At 29.1% G+C, this 23,850-nt stretch overlaps 1 protein-coding gene across 1 annotated transcript in view; it reads right to left on the minus strand.

The window, feature by feature from the left end:
- Positions 1-3,402: 3,402 nt before the first annotated feature.
- Positions 3,403-23,850, minus strand: part of LOC145286023 (peptidase M20 domain-containing protein 2-like) — a 32,924-nt gene continuing 12,476 nt past the window's right edge. Inside the window, exons 5-6 of the mRNA XM_080134642.1 lie at positions 10,460-10,694; positions 3,403-4,135 (exon numbers count right to left, since the gene is read on the minus strand). Of these exons, the coding sequence (XP_079990768.1) occupies positions 3,990-4,135; positions 10,460-10,694 (381 nt within the window). The 3' untranslated portion in view covers positions 3,403-3,989. The remainder of the gene's footprint in view (positions 4,136-10,459; positions 10,695-23,850) is intronic.

Below are 23,850 nucleotides of genomic sequence, written 5' to 3' on the forward strand. Positions count from 1 at the left end.
AAAATCTATGAAACTTTGAAAAAGTGCTTACAATACTATTCAGCTACTCCAGTAAGAAAATAAAATTATTTAAAGCAGTATTAGCAAAACTATGGCAGAAGATAGGAATATCTGTTGATTTCAGTGTGTCAAGTTATTAACGAGGTTGAGAAAAAGCACCATATACCCATAACTTTTTATTGAAGTAATTTTCAAACATTAAATGAACTAGAAAAAGTGCTTAGAACACAATAACTACATAGCAATTTCTACGTTGACATAATTAGTAGGGGATATGAGATGGACACTCCATCTTACTTAACCCAGAGAACCCCAGTTGTTGCAAATACTCTTTGCTTTTGTTTGTTGCATGTGAGGGAGCATTATCTTGCATAAAAATAATGGTTCTTCTGAATGTTAACCTTTGCTTTTTCAACCATGGTTCAAACTGCTCCTTCAGAAAAGCTATGTAAGCATTTGATGTCATTTTTACGCCTTCTGGGACTTTCCATGGGCCAACTAAAGTACCTCTGCTAAACCCAGCCCAAATCATTATCCCACCACCACCTTGTTGGCACCTTAAACGCTGATGACGATGTCGTTCATCTAGGACCCATCCCTTGCTCCAACCATCTGGGCCATCAAGAGTGACACGCACTTCATCCGTGAACAAAACTTTCAGAAAAATCCGTTTTCATGTTGTCTTCAGCCAATTTCAATCGGTTTTGTATGTGATGTTGCTTTAATGGAGGCTCTGTCACAGACTTGGCCACTTCTTTCAGAAGGCGACATCGAGTACATTTTGAGACATTCCTCAATCCGGCTTGGTCAAAGACTTCTCGACTTGTCTGTCCAGGGTTCCTAACAACTTCACGTTTAATTTGCAGTAGAGAACAGCGTGAAACAACTCTAGATTTATCTTTATCAGCTCTCTTACGTATCTTTGTAGGTTGCTAAACAAAGTTCTTTAAAGTTTGATGGTACCTTCTATCATTTTCGATATTTCAAGGGTAGTTTTACATTTTGCTAGCTGCTCTGTAATAGTACGCTTTTCAGAACTACTCCAACCCCCTTTACGACCTATTTTATTGACGAAACAAACTGCCTTGTTAATAATTGGACACACCTCAAATACCGTGGATTCAGCAATTACGATGGCAAGTTGTTTACATTGCACGGAACAGTACGAAAATTTCACAGTATGCGCTGCTCAGCATTGCCAACGTTTCCGAAGCTTTTGATCGGTAAGTTTTTGAAACTGGTAAAAAAATGTTACCTCGTTAATAATTTGACATGCAGTGTGTATATATATATATATATATATATATATATATATTAAAATATTTCCATATGCTAAAACATTTTCATCTTAAATTCTATGCAATTATGCTTAATGTAGACACTATGCATAAATAGAATTCAGTGTAATAGCATAATAACAGCATAATCATCTAAAAAGAAACCATAAAAAATTAATAACTAATTAACACTCGTTTTTTTAATGAATATGCAGATTAGTTAAACTTCATGTAGTTGTTCGCATATCCATGACTGAGTATATTAAAAAGTTTGTTTTAGGCTTTTAATATCAATGTCAGAGCAAGAAAAAAATCTCAACTTTATAGTTATGTAGATGAACATTTGAAATGGCCATTCATAAATACAATCACATTTTGGTGCTACTTGTATTTCAGTCAATTGGAGCCAAAGGTAGGAAATGAAAAAAAATATATATATTTCCACCTTTGACGCCAGTGAAATACAAATAGTACTAAAATGTAATCGCATATATACATATATGATGAAAATAATAATCTCATGTATTAGAGAAATGAAAAAGCAACAAACCAAATATATTCATCAATGTTTTATCTGTATTTCAAGACTTCCTTAGGATGATTAATTTAAAGAAAATAAAATACCAAGTATAATATTTTAAAATATACTTGCTGTCAAATATTGCACTTGGTGTTTTATTTTCTTTAATCATCCTAAGGAAGTCTTGAAATAAAGACAAAACGTTAATGAACATATAATTTGGTTTGTTCCAGTATATGAAGGACTATCTTCCCCTGATTGATCCAAGAAGCAGCAAAATTCCACCCCTACACTATAGATCCCTAGATGCCGAAAAGCCTTCTACTCAGTTTCTTCCTACAAACTACTAGACTTTGAAATTCCCTCCTTGACTATACTGACAGATTTTGTGTATGTTTTAATGAGTCGAGCATAGAGAGAAAACAAAAAACAGAATTTAATTTTTTTTTATTTCAACTTAAAATTAATTAAAACTGCTGCCTTTTTAAAATTTAAATATGAAATTCTATTTAAAATAAAACAAATGTTCTATTTTAAAATTTAAATTGCATTTAATACCCATCAAAGTTTTTACATATTTTGTTTTATTCAGAAATAGTATTTTATCTTATCCTTTGAAAATTTTGTTTGTTTTTATTTCAGTTGTTATACCCAACTTTAAAAAAAAGCAATAATTTTTTTTTTTCTTTCTCCATTTTAATTATTCCATTTACTTAAAACACACCACACACGAAAATATCCATAATGAATATAAATATGCTATTTTCCCATGACAGTATTTTTTCTTATAAATTCATTCAAAACAAGGATTACTCAAAAGAATGTAGTTAATGTTAAAAAAATAAAAAAATAATGGATTTTAGAAAAAAAAAAATGTGACTAAAAATAGCAGAACTATGAATAATAATTTTCTTTTCATTTTTATAAAATTCCAGTTTTCATCATGAAAATAAAATATAATTTCGAAAAATATCTAAATAGGAAAAAATTAACAAATGTTGAGTTTGAAAATTATTTCAGATATTTTGAGATGAGGATTGATAATTTGTATTATTTGAATAATTCAGACTACAGTTCTCATCTTGGCTGCTATAGTCAAACATTTCAGCTGATGTAATTTTCAGCCTCCTTTAGGTAAAAGCAGTAATTAACAATCAGTTCTAAAGGACAGTTTTCAATATTCAACAATGATAACTAAGAATAACATAAGAAGTTAACACTTCTACCTGGTCATGACTGACAGAACGAGAACAATCATTGCATAGATCAAATAAAAGATTTGATTCAAAATTCAATATAGGTTCCCAACTTTGACATAAAAATTCCCAAATTTCAAAAGATGCATCTGAAGAAGAGTCAGCCAAACATTGGGAAAATAACTGAATAATAATCCAAATAATTGAGATAATCATGTAAATTAAAAATTCTTGTCAATTGAGAAGATCTTTGATAATTTTCAAAAGTTTATATTTATTTGTATTTATTATATTTTATATGCAGAATTATTCAAGAATCACTTAATCTTTTTAGCATTCTATATTAACGCATTTGAAGTGTTAACAACTTATGCAATTATATAAAAAATAAACAATCCTGAACACCAAATAATTATTATAAAAAGTTTTAGTGATTAAAAGGCAAATTAATATTTTTCAATCAAGATTAATATACAGACATTTTCAACAACTATAATCATCATTTCATTCATTTGAAATTGAATGTTAAGGATTTTGATAAAACTAAGTTGATGATCAAATTAAAAGTCAGTGCATATTTTTTATTAAAAAAATGCATTCCCTGATGATAATGAATATTTCAATTCATAAATATAGAAAAAAAAAGTATCATTTGAATGATCAAGAGAAAGATTGCTATACAAACCAGAGAACATAAATAAAATTAAGTAAAAGAAAATTGTTAACAAAATTAAAAAGAACAGAATATAAATTTCTATAAACATAAATATTCTTGAAATCAGTGGGCAATTAGCAATTCTTGTATTTCAACCGGAACACATCATGTATAACATTGTATTTTTTTTGTCTTGTTTTGTTATTGCCAAAAGACTCCATTAATAGAGTCATCTGAAGTTTTGTGCAGACAAGGGGAATAACTTTAAAATAAACAAAGATTTCCCTGAAGAACCGTGAAATATGTCATGTCTAATCACATTTGAAAGTGTATGAGCCAGCTTACTTGGCTGCATGCTCTTGAATTAAATCCTCTTTCAGCTGAGTCTTCATCGTTGCAAGCAAACTTGGATTCTGGAAAATGTCGATAGCAGTCATAGCAATTGATTCAGCAATTTTGAGTGTGATACACTGAGCCGATGAATTACCTGGAAGAATTTAAAATACAGATATTACAGGTCATTATATATCAAATTGTTTTTATAAAGTTTGCACTTGAAAATACTTAAAAACTGTCCATTTAACAACTCAACAGAAGGAGAAAAAAACATGATTAATAAAAAGAAATCGCTTGATAAAGCCTCAATTGGGATGAAAGTTTGCTTTATATCTTTAACGATAAATAAACATCTTTTTTAATGAAAAAAAACTTATATTGTTTAGGTTTCTTACAAAAAATAAATTAATATTCAATCGCAATTATATAAAAAAAAGTGGCACCCTATTTCTTATATATATAGCATATTCTTCATGGATAATATCCTCATCTTCACATCTCAAGAAGAAACCAATAAGATCCTCATCACTTGAAAAAATGTTGATCCATGTATAAATTTCACCACTGAACACCCTGACACATCTGGATCCCTTTCACTTCTAGAGTTCACCCTTAATATTACCAAAACAGGACACATACACACAAAATTCTATAGGAAGAGCAGCTGCAGGGACATCTTCATAAATTACAAATTTGCCCTCCACACCAAAGTTAAAATAGGATATGCTATGAATGAGGCTGATCGCATCCTCAAGTGATATAGACAAGGCCCTCTCGGCATTTTCAACACACACTCAGACAGAACAGCTACCTTGCACATACTAAATGCCAACCCAAAGAAACTGGAAAACAACAATACACACTTTCCAACACCTGCTTCTTAAAACTAGTGCATTTCACTTGATAAAATAATATCAGTCATCAACAAAACCAATCACAGGAGAAAATTAGACATTCAACTAACACATTCAGGACTAACACTGAGACAACAATTATTAAAAACTAGAAAACCAATCAACAGCGATCCGTGCACTTTACCAAATTGCCCAATCAATAATATATAATTATATAAACGTACATATTCAGTATATCAAATACAATGTATGGTATGTGGGGAGTTTTACATTGGCAGCACAGTTAGGCCATTGCACATACGCATAAATGAACACATTACAACCAAGGCATTCTTATTCTATAAACACCTGTCCAACAACCACAACAAAGATGTACAAACAAAAATACTAACCACAGAAAGAAACCAAGGTAATCTGAAACTTAAGGAATTACTACTAATAAAAAAAAACATAAACCCAAAATAAATAACAGGGCAGAACTAAACTACAATCTCCTTACATAAACACAGAAACACCAACAACAATCTGGACATGCACTCACTACTTGTAATAACAAACAAATAATTCTATTACACTCTTGACCATTAATCAATATATAATAAATGAATAAATAACAAGATTAGATGAAATACAGAGGGAAAAAATTTATATATATATATATATATATATATATATATATATATATATATATATAGTTTTAAAATATAATTATCCACTGACACAAATAAATAACATATATATATATATATATATATATAGATAGATGTGTGTGTGTGTACATATAAATAAATAAACAAATAGAATAAATAAATAAATTAATATATATAAAATAAACAAATAAACAAGCAAATAAAAATGTAATAAAATAAATAACTTCAATTATTAAAAAAATATATCTGTGTATGTGTGTGTAGCACATATACATAGGCATGTACGTGTATACATATTGATATGTAGACTTTGGCAGGGGAAGTAATCCAAGCACACTTAGAGTGACTTCCCTTAGACCATTTCCTTTACCTCAAAATGCGTGGAAGGCCTGTTAACTGAAAAATGCCTGCAGGCAATGTAGGTAAGATTTGTCAAATTGTCACTGTCGATACTATTTTTTTTTTTTTTTTGTACATGGAAGTCACGACTTATCAAGGCCCGGAGGCCACTCGGGGATAAGAGTTACTGTGTGTACAGTAATCAATGGGACAATATCATAGTAATCGTGAGTAATGGAGATCTGCTAAAGTGTCTTACTTAAGGGGGGGGGGGGCGATTTATCAGGAATTTGTTTACGTTGGACTTGAAGACATCTAAGTTGTAGTCAGGTGGGAAATAGGCAAACGGAAGAGAGTTCCACATGCGTGCACTTCTAAGAAAGAAGCTTTGTTCATGGAATCTATGTGAGGAAAATTACTGACAGTGGTTTCAGCTAGACGGGTGTTTATCGTGAAAGATTGGCGAGGGGGAACCACAGATTGGAGCTCAGACGAGCACTTACCATGGAAATAATAATAAACAGAGACAGGCTCGCAACGTCTCTTCTGTGGGAGAGAGGTTGCAGGGAAAAGAAAAGGGTCCCCTACTAGACTACAAAGTCTATTTTGAACTCTATCAAAGCAGGATAAGGTTTTTCTAGCAGCTCCTGCCCAGATGTGGCAACAGTACTCCATCCTTGGACGTACCTGGCTCTTATATAGGTAGAGAATTTCATCAGCAGTGAGATATCTACTGGAGCTGTAGAAGGATCCCACTATTTTTCCAGCGGCCTTGGCAACAGATTTTATGTACCTGTTCCATTTAAGACCAGGGGTAAAGGTCAAGCCCAGAAACTTGTCAAAACTTGAGGCCTCCTCAAGATGAGAGCCATTCATTTCAACTGATGCCAGATGGGAATCAGAACGTTGATGTAAAGAGAGAAGCTTGGTTTTAGATGCATTAAAAGTAACCAGCTACTCCTTTCCCCATTGTACCACATGCTCAAGATCAGAGGAGAGAGAACTTAGTCGTTTGCTGTCTTAGATGTACTACCATAGATGGTAGTGTCATCAGCATAAATGTCTACAAATGATGTAAGGATGTGGTGTGGAGAGATCATTAATGTAGATCAGGAAAAGAGTTGGGCCCAGGATGGACCCCTGAGGGTCTCCAGCATTAATACTGTGAGCTTCTGATTTTTGCCCATCAATTACTACTCTTATGAACCTGTCAGAAAGAAATGATTTAATAATTGAGAAGACATTTCCAGCTACACTGTAGCTGGAGATCTTGTGAAGTAAACCTTTATGCCATACTCTAGCAAAGGCCTTTGATATGTCAAGAGCAATTGCCCTAGAAAGGTTGCCTCCGTCGAGAGATTCGCTAATCCTATGAGATATAACTGTAAGCACATCTGCTGTAAATCTAGCAGAATGGAAACCATATTGTGTGTCACTAAGAAGGTTATTTTTGCTGAGATGGTTGATTACTTCTGTATTTTATTTATTATCTATTTAGTTTATTTATAAGATAAAACACAAGAAAATATGTTAACTAAAATTTAATGTACTCTTTATTTTTAGTTCATATCAAAACTTTAATTAAAACTGATTAGTTAATGAATTTTTAAGATGAATTTGTGTTTGCAGGTCTCGGGAGAGAATAGGGAATTTTCTATTTCATTTCCCATTTCAATCATGTAAATTATTTACGGATAAAATTTTATAAAACAAACAAACAAAAACTTAAGTTTTAGACATATTTCAAAGAAATAAATTACACCCGGTGATAAAATATTGAATTCATCGATTGTTTTATATAAAAAAAAAAAACAAAAAAAAAAATAAGCAAAAACAAAGCAAACAAACTGTCATAAAAAATGCTTCTAACTTGAAAATACATGCACGTTTGTACTACCTTCATAAAATTACCACAGTTATTCTCTAAGGCAACAAAAAATATTTTTTATGGTCATGTGGTTGAACAAAGGAAACTTTAGGCACCCTTTACCTACATGTTGATCTGATAATGACGTCACGCTGTCATGTTCACTGGCCTCCTCCCTCGGTAGCCGTAATATTACACGACACTAATACAGCAGTCATGAACACGCCTAATACACTTTAATACACAAATATTAATTATTTATATACATTAAAAAAAATGTTTTTTAAATACAATAATTTCTAACAATACTAGTATCCTGGAAATTGATTTGGCAGCCAGTCTGCGACACTGACTTCTAAATAATAAAAAATAAAACATACAAAAGAAAAGCCTTCCCGAACAGTTGTATACGTTTGTTCTTATTTTATCTCATGAAGAGATACTACTCTTGAAAATTAGGGATATCAACACCTACCATCTTGTATGACACATTAGGTTGGTAAATAAATGTAACAGAATTGAATTATATTGAAAATTCCTTCTAATATTGTCATTATTCTTTTATATGGTATTTCCTACGAACCACATTGATATAGCCTTCAAACACAACTCCTTTCACACTACTTCATGCAAACTAACACATCCTTCTCATATATAGAGAGTCGCCAACCTGACAGGTCCTGAAATGTCATCTGGGCTTCAGCGTCTGTCCCATCGATGAAATGTTGCATCCCTCTGCCTGTTCTACAAGTATTTTGATGAAGAATGCTCCGACTAACTACAAGCCCTTGTACCCCTTCAATGTAAATGCCCCCGACAAACAGCAAGATCCCACCCCTGTACAGCAGAGATCCCTAGATGTAAGAAAGTCTTCTACTCTAATAGATTCTTCCCCAGAACTGCTAGATTTTGGAACGCCCTTCTGGATTCCTGCTTCCCAGACTGTACTGATATGCAGAAGTTCAAGTGTAGTGTCAACAGACACCTTGCTGCTTAACTCCCTACATAGTGTTCCTGCAACTTATGGCCCCAATAGTAGTCCCCTGCAACAAAGTGACACTGCCTTGTTTGGGGAGAAAATGGAATGATATATATGATATACATTCTCACATCAGAAAAGGAAAGATCTAAACTGCAGGAATACATTTCAACATTTTCCCCAAATATTATCAGTACTTTATCGAAAGTGAAATCAAAAAAGCAGCAAAAAATTGAGAAAATCTCTTTTGTAACTTTAATTTCATAAGAGTTGAGTGAAACGTTGAGATGTATTCTTGAGATTTAAATCTTTCCATTTGATCTCATACACACACATATCTAAATTAACAAATGTAGAATTTTTTTTTCATATATCACTCCGTTATTAACATTAAAACAGGTTACTGTTATTAAAAGCAATAGAATATTTTTAACTATAATATATATAGTACTGAAGAAAAAGATAGACACCCAAATATGAAATTTGCAAAACTTCTCTTTTTAACAGTTTTATAATTAATGTTTGCTGTTATTTATTTATCAGTTTATTGTCTTAATTTCCCTCTGTATTTGCAATAGTTTTGCCAATAGTAATAGTTATTAATTGAAGTAATTTAATAAAAAGAATTACAAAAACTATTCTTATTAATTTCATTTACATCATTTCTCTTGGTATTTTGTCTTAACTAGCTAGAAAGATATACCAAGGAGGTATAAGCGTTCACAAAGAGAAGTGACTATTCTCTCTCAAGAAGTAGCTCTTAAAAAAAAGACAATAAAAAGTAAAATTTGGTGTTGCTCTCACTCTTTCCTTCTTTTCCTCCCTCTCCTTATTTAGCGATGATAAATTTTCTAGTTTAGTTGTTTTTGAAGGACATTTTTTATTTACAAGATAAAAAAGAAAAAATATAAAAATATATATTGCCTGAAATAAAAAAATGACTTTAGATTTTAATTATTAAATCTTAAGTAAATTTAAATAAAAATTAAATGTATAAATAAAAACGAACATAGAAACGTTTTCATTGCTTAATAATTCTTGTAATTTTTTATGGACTCATTTAATAATAGTGTCTATACAAATACTAAAAGAACTATTTTATTATATCATATATTCAGAAGTGCTTTTTTACACAATATATTCGCTTAAGAATAATATTTAGAAAAATTACTTTACTTGCAAGTACTTTTATTCCAATAAAATAATACATTCCTCCCATTGTTTGTGAACCGAAACATTTTTGCCTCTCCTCCTTCATTTAAAAATACAAAACATCCTTTCCTGTATATAAGTATGTTCTGTGAAGGTGCTCTTTCTTAATTATGAAAAATAATACAGAATTTTATTAACAAACATTTAAATGTTTATTATTATTTACAAATTTAATAATTAAAGACCATTATAATTAATATACATAGAAAGTTTTTTAAAAAAATTGAATAAAAATAATTATATAGGGTTCAGAGGTGAGAGCAGGAGGTTTTTTGAGTTTTTCGATTCTGCCAAGCAATACTCGTGTACAGATGCTTCTAGTTGGATATAAATCTTGGCATTAGTTGTAAATAGGAGTGAGAATATCAAAAACCTCCAACCAGTATTGATGACAGAAAATAAATTTATTGAAAAAAGTAACTTAGCAACCACAACGTTAAATAAACAACTTCTGTGAGATTTTGTTAGTTTTTTTTTATAGGAGAAAAAGGTGAGTTCAATCCTCCTTATTTCAGTACTATATGACAACGTCAAATTAGATAAAGATGAAATTACAGAAATAAAATTCACTTACCCGCAGTTGCAGCAAAATCTCTTGTGTGCTGATGAGATGTTGTACCAATGTTAAATTTTGGATGAATACTTGGTATGATATGCGAGACATTCCCCATGTCTGTAGATCCACCATATCTGACAAGACCAGGATCAGGCTCAATTCCTACAGTTTGGGCATTTGTTTCAAAGAGATTTGCAAGTGTGTCATTCGATAACAAGGACCAATAACCTGGCTGCACTAACTTATAATCCAACTACAAAAAAAGAAAGCATTTTTAAGCAGAATTCATTTTATGCTGATTTTCTCCTCACCTGCTTAAAACCTCGATGAACATTAGTAAGCATTGAATTGATAAAAGTTTTTAAGATAATATGATTATTAACATTATAAACGTACAAATACAACAAAGAAAAAGAAGACAGCAAATCAAACTCTAATGAATCATACAAAATAAAAATAAAGCTTAAGTGATTAGATTTACTCCTAGATAAGGATAAGACATTTGTGACCCAAGTTTAAATAGATAGGAAAACAAACTTTCCCAGGCAAATTGGGATGAAACTCAAAGCTTTCATGATCAGAGATGAGTAATAGTTCATGTATATATATATATATATATATATATATATATATATATATTTAAATATGAAAACTTTTTGGAGTTAGTGTTCAAGGTCTTTGTAGAAATATGAAAATGTTCAATTGTAGAAATATTAATTCTTGTGACTTTTTTATTCTTCATTATAAAAAGAGAAATATCTTTTTTCAGGGATTTTTTTGTCTCAAAAATCTGAAATTCTGGATTCTTGACATAATTAATTTTCATGACAAAGTCCAACTATTCTCAGAAAGAATCAAATAAATGAATCATTAAACTTTGTGGTAAATTCTACCCGATTTCTGAAGAAAATAATTAGCTTTTTAATTTGTAACCAGCTTCATTGATGTTGGATGAATAAAAAAGTGGAAGAACAATATTTCTCAAATTATTATTAATTATATTTGAAGTGATTCTAGCAGAAAACAGTTAAATAAGTTGCCTGCCAGATAAAATAAAGGAATTTTGCATCCAACGAGAGAATTGCCTTGACCAATTAAATTGGAATATTAGAGAATTCATTTTCAAATCATTAATACTCTTTATTAAATATAATGAACCAAGATGTTTTTGCATATCTAAGTCAATCAATAAGGTAATGTCATCACATCAATTAATTTGGGTGACATTCATCTGTTGTTATATCACAACTTGGAGACATCAAAATAGTGTACAATAAAGTTGGGATGATTAATTGGAACTTGCATCAGAAAAAAAAAATCAGAACTTTTTTGGAGTATTAGAATCAGAAAAATTTGATCTGAATTTTCAATTCCAAAAACGATTCTTTTAATTTTTTTAAACATAATTTTCCACTAATGATAAAATGATAAATATTTAAACTACCCGTAAAACATAATATAATATATAAATCATAATAACATCAAAATGTAATGTAAATTTATTTTACTTATTTACAAAAAAAGTAGAACTATGTATCATTTTGCTAAGTAATCTTTAAAAGAATGTAGTTGATTGACAAGGTTCTAAAAAAATGTTTAAAATTTAAATATTTTGTCAAAAAAATAAGAACAAGCATAATAGAATAAAAAAGTTTATTTTGTTTTGAATTTATTTTATGTTGTCATGCTTTTGTCTTGGAGTTTCATCTGAACTGATTGTAAAACAAAATGTCTAATGATATAAAAAGAAAATAGAAGTCAATAAAATCCAAAACTAATAATAATTCTTGTTTATTATTAATAATAATAGACTGTTTGGCAGTCTAGTTGTTATATTTTCCTTTCACTGAACACACACCTTCATGAAAAGCAGTGAAATTTGTCCACATAAAAGCCTATATAATATTTTCACTGCAGAAATTCCCCTCTGCACTAAAGTAATGTAGGTTTACAACAACAAATGCCACATACAAATTCAATACATCTACTCTAAAAGCCACTATCTTTTGTAGCTTTTGAACACCATTTTATACACATTCAGTCGTGATAATAAAATGCTCCATTGCATCTGATGAGCAATCACCATATCTACTGAGGAAGGAGTTCCTATTTTTCTCTCTAAATATTAAGTCCTACTACTGCTACCAGTTGACACTGAGAATAATTCTACATTTTCCTATGCTATTGAGATTAGACCGATCATAACTGCTTATTAGATACATCGACATACCATAGCTGTACAGTTTTCCGATACATAATTAATAAAGTCTCCCTACACAGTCTGCCCATTTTAATTGGATGAGCCCTGACTATTCTAATATTCTAGATTCCTATTCTCCCTACATTAACGAACAATTATTAACATTGAAAGATGGTGTCACTATCCACAACTGGTATTGTACGATAAAACACTATACTTACTACTATACAAATTTAAAATCAGCTACAATTTTTATTAAACCATATTTGCAAGTGTGAACTCAATTACATGTCTAATAAAATTAAACACTCATGTTTACACCACTTTCGCCTTAAGGTATCCACAAGTTTTGTGAACATATGACGTCACTATACACAACTTCTGTTGTTAGTGTATGATGTCACTTCTCTGGTGAAAAGTAATTCATATTTACATTTCTTATTTTTTGTACTTGCAGTTTATTTCCGTTTATTTTTATTTGGACATACATACGTACGTACATCTGTTGGTGTGCATGTGTTTGACTGCATGTGCATCTCCCTATTGCTTTGTTATTTCATTCTTTAAAAAATTTTCTTTTTTTTTTTTGCAGCAATTTATCCCTCCCTATATATATAAAATGAACTCATTTTTTCCCCTATGATTTTGACTGTAATAGGATTAAAAATTAAGGCATTACATGTGAATGTAATATGCACAAACTGCAGCACAATATCTGAGGTGTGTTATAGGCATATTACCTCTACACTTCCTCAATAATCATAGATTCCTATATTTTTTCTGCTGAGAGTTAACTGCCACAATCGGTTAAAATCAATGGAAGTAGTAAAATCTTTTCTTCTAATTAATTCCTCCTTCCCCCGCCACCACTTACACCGTTTCCGGGATCGTTCACAAATGCACAGTTACGAAGGAATACCGGTTTCAGTTTTCTTTACTTCGTAATTGCTTAAAAGAAACTGGAATGGAATTTTACCATGCCTTTCCGTTCTATGCTTTCTACTGAATAAACACACCATGGACTTAACCGAATCGAAAGGTTATTTATGCCATTTTTTTTTTCTCACTTTTTGCTGTGTTTTTTGTTTTTTCCGAAGACATTCATCATTTTTTTCCCTTATTTTTGCTTTTTGTTTTTCCGATTTCTTTTTTAAAGAAGTTTTGTTTGTTTGCTGTTTTTTTTTGTTTTGCCGATTTTTTTAAAGAAGTTTAACATTGTTTTTTTTTTTTAATATTTAAATAGGGTTATTACTTCGCTTATTCTTTACTTTACCCTCCCTCTTATACACACACCTCCAAACACCCAGGCAATGCTGGGTATCCCCGCTAGCTATTTATAAAACACCATACTTTTGTACAAATTTAAAATCGGCTAAAATATTTTTTTATGATATTTGCAAGTGCAAGCTCAATTATATGTCCGTAATAAAATTAAACACTCATATTTACACCACTTTCGACTTAATGTATCCACAAGTTTTGAGAACATAAGAAACATATATTTTTACCTTTTCCATTTTCCACAAAGCCATAGCAACACATGGCCATTATATAGTATCATGCTAGTATATAATTAATATTTTTTTTTTTTTTTACATTTTCACCCCAAACAAGGCACATTGCCACTTTGGTGTAGGGGGCTACTATCAGGGGCAACAGCTACTGGGGTACTATGTAAGGAGCTGGACAGCAAGATGTTGTTTCATGTTACACTTGAACTTCTGTATGTCAGTACAGTTGGGGAAGCAGGGACCTGGAATGGAATTCCAAAGTTTAGCGGTTCTGGGGAAGAAACTACTGGAGTAGAAAGATCTTTTACATCTAGGGATCTCTACTGTGTGGGAGTGGGATTTAGCTGCCTGTTGAGTTTGTCGAGGGGGCACAAGTGCTTGCAGTTTGTCAGAGCATTCACCATAAAAATACTTGTAGAACAGGCAGAAGGATGCAACATTTCATCGATGGGGCAGAGGCTATCAGATTGGCGACTCTCTTTTGAACCTTGTCTAGGAGCGAGAGACCAGCAGCAGATGCACCAGCCCAAATATGACAACAATACTCCATACATGGGCGAATGGTGGCCTTATAGAGGTACAGGATACTTTCGGGTGTCAGTAGTTTTCTAGCATGGTAGAGAGAATCTACCTTCTTCACAGCAGTCCTGGCAATGCTTTCAATGTAATTGTTCCATCTCATGTTTCCTGTGAATGTTAGGCCAAGGAGTTTGAAAGATGTACTCTCAAATAAAGAGTCGTTGGCCATTACTATAGGTGGTAGAGAGGGTTTCTTGTAATTATTGAATGAAACTAGTTTAGTCTTGGTGGCATTGAATGCGACCAACCATTCGTCTTCCTGTCGTGCCTGTCATAGAGTGTAGTGTCATCAGCATATATACCCATCTCAGAGGCAATTTTGTCGGGGAGGTCATTCATGAATATCAGGAACAATAGAGGTCCAAGGATAGAACCCTGGGGCACCCCTGTATTTATATTATATTGTTTAGATGTACGACCGTCGAGGACAACCTGGATTTTTCTCTTATCTAAGAAGGATTTAATTATGTTAAGTATTCTTCCAGTGATACCGTATGATCTAATTTTCCTGAGACCCTCATGCCATACCCTGTTAAAAGCCTTAGCTATATCTCTACCCTCCCCCGCTTTGTCCAGTGAATGGTATATACGTTCAGAGATTACAGTTAGGATGTCTGCTGTGGAACGGGCTTGCCTAAATCCATATTGTTGGTCAGTCAGATCATATTCTTTTACAAACACTAGTGTTTTATGCTTATGCAATCATCAGTATAGGAGGTGACAATCCCTGCCAGTCGGGAGATTCGAACCCAGCTACAAAAGACATCTTTGACTCCATTTACTAAACCTTTACCTTCGGGCAACCAAACAATTGCCAGGAGAATGAAGGGAATTAATAACTAATAAATGCACAATTTGGGCGCAGACAATTCAAAGAGTTTGAACAACAAAAGAAGTCATGAACATTGCATAAATGCTAGTTGGCTGCTTCTTATATTTCACAGACAGTGGCCATCCTTAAGTATTCTTAAAGGGGCTTAAATATATAAATAAACTATTTTAAAGAAATTTAACATGTGTATTATGAATTAAAATTAATTACTAACATATTTTATTAATTTTTGTTTCATATTTAAACTGATATAGTTTAATGTTATGTGAAAGTTTGAATTGTTTGTTGTAAAAGTAAAGTTTTTACTATGTAAGAACCTATAAGTATTATTATTATTACTATTGTAGATTAACACTCTCAGCCAAATCATCTTACCCCTAAAAAAAAAACAAAAAAAAACAAGATTCTACTTTTTGGAGAGCCGTTCATTAAATTTTTGTTCTACCACTAATCCTAAGTCTGACTAATAAGATCATAATACCGCATATAATGTCTTAAAATGTAGCCTATCATTAAAACACAGAATATATCTCCCATGATTTTTTTTTCTGGTTAATTGACCTAAAATGCCAGAATGGCCTGGAAATGGGAACTCATGTATGTTAAATTTACATGAAAAACTGATCCTCCACTTTAAATTCTGAAATAATTTATTTGATTCTTCTGTTTATTTTTTCTTTCCTGAGAAGTTTTTTAGGGTGTTCAACATGTATTTGTTTAAAAAGAGGATCTCATTTTATGATTGAAAGTGCTAATGTGATCTTAGTTACTTGTCTCATCGGTTTGGTACATTTCACCAATTCACCGATTCAGCGATGGGACAATTCAGCGTCAAAGTTTTTTTTATTTTTACAATTCAGTGAATTAAGACATTTTCTATTTTAAATAAAATTGAGTTAAAAAAATTAAATTTGATTTAAAAAAAAAAAAAGAACTTAAAAATAACCGTATTTAGTTAAAACAGAACATAAAAACCGACAACACTTAGTTCTCAACAGCGAGATTACATTTTCATATTGTTTTTATTAATATAAAAAAAAGAAGTAAAAAATATTTTAAAAGTTTTTAATCTTTAAAAAATTAATTAGAAAATAATTAACCAAAAAGAATTTTGCAAAAACATAATTTTTCTTAAAAACAGTTAAAGTGATATTTCCATCTTGTTTTTCTCAATTTTTTTAAAACAGTTATAAAATCTTTATAAAAATGTGGCTGGTGTAGTCAATGCTGAATTGTCCTTCTGCCGGATCGGCTATAACGTTAAATTGACCAAGCTGAAATGGTCCATTCTCTATCTCCTCACATGGGCAGAGTTAGACACAAGGTCGGATTTTAATATGGAGAAATCCAGTTCTTCAAAAAAAGCACTTTGGATTGGGACAAAAATAAAATTTGCTCAATCTAGGAAGATTTCTTCTTCACTGATTACAAATATGGTACCAAAATAGTTACTACACTTTGAATTATTTATTTGCTAAAAATATAACATATTTTGACATATGAAGCATAAGTATATTGTTTTTGTTACAAAGGAAATGCTTACCAATAACAGAAATGAAAGGAAAGGTTCTGTTATTTAATTGAAAACATGTTCCACTGTCCTTTTCATGATAATGAAACTTAAAATGTGTCCGATAAATACAATTTTTAGTTTGTTGGCTTCATTTTTTTTTCTAAATGTCTTTCTAATTTGTTTCTCTATAGCTGAGATATCACTCTTTGTTAAATAACATGTACAATATATCACTCTTTGCTAAATAACATGTACAATATATCACTCTTTGTTAAATAACATGTACAATATATCACTCTTTCTTAAATAACATGTACAATATATCACTCTTTCTTAAATAACATGTACAATATATCACTCTTTGTTAAATAACATGTACAATATATCACTCTTTGCTAAATAACATGTACAATATATCACTCTTTGCTAAATAACATGTACAATATATCACTCTTTGCTAAATAACATGTACAATATATCACTCTTTGCTAAATAACATGTACAATATATCACTCTTTGCTAAATAACATGTACAATATATCACTCTTTGCTAAATAACATGTACAATATATCACTCTTTGCTAAATAACATGTACAATATATCACTCTTTGCTAAATAACATGTACAATATATCACTCTTTGCTAAATAACATGTACAATATATCACTCTTTGTTAAATAACATGTACAATATATCACTCTTTGTTAAATAACATGTACAATATATCACTCTTTGTTAAATAACATGTACAATATATCACTCTTTGTTAAATAACATGTACAATATATCACTCTTTGCTAAATAACATGTACAATATATCACTCTTTGTTAAATAACATGTACAATATATCACTCTTTGTTAAATAACATGTACAATATATCACTCTTTGTTAAATAACATGTACAATATATCACTCTTTGTTAAATAACATGTACAATATATCACTCTTTGTTAAATAACATGTACAATATATCACTCTTTGTTAAATAACATGTACAATATATCACTCTTTGTTAAATAACATGTACAATATATCACTCTTTGTTAAATAACATGTACAATATATCACTCTTTGTTAAATAACATGTACAATATATCACTCTTTGCTAAATAACATGTACAATATATCACTCTTTGTTAAATAACATGTACAATATATCACTCTTTGTTAAATAACATGTACAATATATCACTCTTTGTTAAATAACATGTACAATATATCACTCTTTGTTAAATAACATGTACAATATATCACTCTTTGTTAAATAACATGTACAATATATCACTCTTTGCTAAATAACATGTACAATATATCACTCTTTGCTAAATAACATGTACAATATATCACTCTTTGTTAAATAACATGTACAATATATCACTCTTTGTTAAATAACATGTACAATATATCACTCTTTGTTAAATAACATGTACAATATATCACTCTTTGTTAAATAACATGTACAATATATCACTCTTTGTTAAATAACATGTACAATATATCACTCTTTGTTAAATAACATGTACAATATATCACTCTTTGTTAAATAACATGTACAATATATCACTCTTTGCTAAATAACATGTGTAATATATCACTCTTTGCTAAATAACATGTACAATATATCACTTTTTGCTAAATAACATGTACAATATATCACTCTTTGTTAAATAACATGTACAATATATCACTCTTTGTTAAATAACATGTACAATATATCACTCTTTGTTAAATAACATGTACAATATATCACTTTTTGCTAAATAACATGTACAATATATCACTCTTTGTTAAATAACATGTACAATATATCACTTTTTGCTAAATAACATGTACAATATATCACTCTTTGTTAAATAACATGTACAATATATCACTCTTTGTTAAATAACATGTACAATATATCACTTTTTGTTAAATAACATGTACAATATATCACTCTTTGCTAAATAACATGTACAATATATCACTCTTTGTTAAATAACATGTACAATATATCACTCTTTGTTAAATAACATGTACAATATATCACTCTTTGTTAAATAACATGTACAATATATCACTCTTTGCTAAATAACATGTACAATATATCACTCTTTGCTAAATAACATGTACAATATATCACTCTTTGTTAAATAACATGTACAATATATCACTCTTTCTTAAATAACATGTACAATATATCACTCTTTGTTAAATAACATGTACAATATATCACTCTTTGTTAAATAACATGTACAATATATCACTCTTTGCTAAATAACATGTACAATATATCACTCTTTGCTAAATAACATGTACAATATATCACTCTTTGCTAAATAACATGTACAATATATCACTCTTTGCTAAATAACATGTACAATATATCACTCTTTGCTAAATAACATGTACAATATATCACTCTTTGCTAAATAACATGTACAATATATCACTCTTTGTTAAATAACATGTACAATATATAACTCTTTGTTAAATAACATGTACAATATATCACTCTTTGTTAAATAACATGTACAATATATCACTCTTTGTTAAATAACATGTACAATATATCACTCTTTGTTAAATAACATGTACAATATATCACTCTTTGTTAAATAACATGTACAATATATCACTCTTTGCTAAATAACATGTACAATATATCACTCTTTGCTAAATAACATGTACAATATATCACTCTTTGTTAAATAACATGTACAATATATCACTCTTTGTTAAATAACATGTACAATATATCACTCTTTGTTAAATAACATGTACAATATATCACTCTTTGTTAAATAACATGTACAATATATCACTCTTTGTTAAATAACATGTACAATATATCACTCTTTGTTAAATAACATGTACAATATATCACTCTTTGTTAAATAACATGTACAATATATCACTCTTTGTTAAATAACATGTACAATATATCACTCTTTGTTAAATAACATGTACAATATATCACTCTTTGTTAAATAACATGTACAATATATCACTCTTTGTTAAATAACATGTACAATATATCACTCTTTGTTAAATAACATGTACAATATATCACTCTTTGTTAAATAACATGTACAATATATCACTCTTTGTTAAATAACATGTACAATATATCACTCTTTGTTAAATAACATGTACAATATATCACTCTTTGTTAAATAACATGTACAATATATCACTCTTTGCTAAATAACATGTACAATATATCACTCTTTGTTAAATAACATGTACAATATATCACTCTTTGTTAAATAACATGTACAATATATCACTCTTTGCTAAATAACATGTACAATATATCACTCTTTGTTAAATAACATGTACAATATATCACTCTTTGTTAAATAACATGTACAATATATCACTCTTTGTTAAATAACATGTACAATATATCACTCTTTGTTAAATAACATGTACAATATATCACTCTTTGTTAAATAACATGTACAATATATCACTCTTTGTTAAATAACATGTACAATATATCACTCTTTGTTAAATAACATGTACAATATATCACTCTTTGCTAAATAACATGTACAATATATCACTCTTTGCTAAATAACATGTACAATATATCACTCTTTGCTAAATAACATGTACAATATATCACTCTTTGCTAAATAACATGTACAATATATCACTCTTTGTTAAATAACATGTACAATATATCACTCTTTGTTAAATAACATGTACAATATATCACTCTTTGTTAAATAACATGTACAATATATCACTCTTTGTTAAATAACATGTACAATATATCACTCTTTGTTAAATAACATGTACAATATATCACTCTTTGTTAAATAACATGTACAATATATCACTCTTTGTTAAATAACATGTACAATATATCACTCTTTGTTAAATAACATGTACAATATATCACTCTTTGCTAAATAACATGTACAATATATCACTCTTTGTTAAATAACATGTACAATATATCACTCTTTGTTAAATAACATGTACAATATATCACTCTTTGTTAAATAACATGTACAATATATCACTCTTTGCTAAATAACATGTACAATATATCACTCTTTGTTAAATAACATGTACAATATATCACTCTTTGTTAAATAACATGTACAATATATCACTCTTTGTTAAATAACATGTACAATATATCACTCTTTGTTAAATAACATGTACAATATATCACTCTTTGCTAAATAACATGTACAATATATCACTCTTTGTTAAATAACATGTACAATATATCACTCTTTGTTAAATAACATGTACAATATATCACTCTTTGTTAAATAACATGTACAATATATCACTCTTTGTTAAATAACATGTACAATATATCACTCTTTGTTAAATAACATGTACACTATATCACTCTTTGTTAAATAACATGTACAATATATCACTCTTTGCTAAATAACATGTACAATATATCACTCTTTGCTAAATAACATGTACAATATATCACTCTTTGCTAAATAACATGTACAATATATCACTCGTTGCTAAATAACATGTACAATATATCACTCTTTGTTAAATAACATGTACAATATATAACTCTTTGTTAAATAACATGTACAATATATCACTCTTTGTTAAATAACATGTACAATATATCACTCTTTGTTAAATAACATGTACAATATATCACTCTTTGTTAAATAACATGTACAATATATCACTCTTTGTTAAATAACATGTACAATATATCACTCTTTGCTAAATAACATGTACAATATATCACTCTTTGCTAAATAACATGTACAATATATCACTCTTTGTTAAATAACATGTACAATATATCACTCTTTGTTAAATAACATGTACAATATATCACTCTTTGTTAAATAACATGTACAATATATCACTCTTTGTTAAATAACATGTACAATATATCACTCTTTGTTAAATAACATGTACAATATATCACTCTTTGTTAAATAACATGTACAATATATCACTCTTTGTTAAATGACATGTACAATATATCACTCTTTGTTAAATAACATGTACAATATATCACTCTTTGTTAAATAACATGTACAATATATCACTCTTTGTTAAATAACATGTACAATATATCACTCTTTGTTAAATAACATGTACAATATATCACTCTTTGTTAAATAACATGTACAATATATCACTCTTTGTTAAATAACATGTACAATATATCACTCTTTGTTAAATAACATGTACAATATATCACTCTTTGTTAAATAACATGTACAATATATCACTCTTTGCTAAATAACATGTACAATATATCACTCTTTGTTAAATAACATGTACAATATATCACTCTTTGTTAAATAACATGTACAATATATCACTCTTTGTTAAATAACATGTACAATATATCACTCTTTGCTAAATAACATGTACAATATATCACTCTTTGTTAAATAACATGTACAATATATCACTCTTTGTTAAATAACATGTACAATATATCACTCTTTGTTAAATAACATGTACAATATATCACTCTTTGTTAAATAACATGTACAATATATCACTCTTTGTTAAATAACATGTACAATATATCACTCTTTGTTAAATAACATGTACAATATATCACTCTTTGCTAAATAACATGTACAATATATCACTCTTTGCTAAATAACATGTACAATATATCACTCTTTGTTAAATAACATGTACAATATATCACTCTTTGTTAAATAACATGTACAATATATCACTCTTTGTTAAATAACATGTACAATATATCACTCTTTGTTAAATAACATGTACAATATATCACTCTTTGTTAAATAACATGTACAATATATCACTCTTTGTTAAATAACATGTACAATATATCACTCTTTGTTAAATAACATGTACAATATATCACTCTTTGTTAAATAACATGTACAATATATCACTCTTTGCTAAATAACATGTACAATATATCACTCTTTGTTAAATAACATGTACAATATATCACTCTTTGTTAAATAACATGTACAATATATCACTCTTTGTTAAATAACATGTACAATATATCACTCTTTGCTAAATAACATGTACAATATATCACTCTTTGTTAAATAACATGTACAATATATCACTCTTTGTTAAATAACATGTACAATATATCACTCTTTGTTAAATAACATGTACAATATATCACTCTTTGTTAAATAACATGTACAATATATCACTCTTTGTTAAATAACATGTACAATATATCACTCTTTGCTAAATAACATGTACAATATATCACTCTTTGTTAAATAACATGTACAATATATCACTCTTTGTTAAATAACATGTACAATATATCACTCTTTGTTAAATAACATGTACAATATATCACTCTTTGTTAAATAACATGTACAATATATCACTCTTTGTTAAATAACATGTACAATATATCACTCTTTGTTAAATAACATGTACACTATATCACTCTTTGTTAAATAACATGTACAATATATCACTCTTTGTTAAATAACATGTACAATATATCACTCTTTGTTAAATAACATGTACAATATATCACTCTTTGTTAAATAACATGTACAATATATCACTCTTTGCTAAATAACATGTACAATATATCACTCTTTGCTAAATAACATGTACAATATATCACTTTTTGCTAAATAACATGTACAATATATCACTCTTTGTTAAATAACATGTACAATATATCACTCTTTGTTAAATAACATGTACAATATATCACTCTTTGTTAAATAACATGTACAATATATCACTTTTTGCTAAATAACATGTACAATATATCACTCTTTGTTAAATAACATGTACAATATATCA

Source organism: Euprymna scolopes, chromosome 10, assembly GCF_053919585.1.
Source record: "Euprymna scolopes isolate OS-2025 chromosome 10, ASM5391958v1, whole genome shotgun sequence".
In the NCBI taxonomy this organism is placed as follows: Eukaryota; Metazoa; Mollusca; class Cephalopoda; order Sepiida; family Sepiolidae; genus Euprymna; species Euprymna scolopes.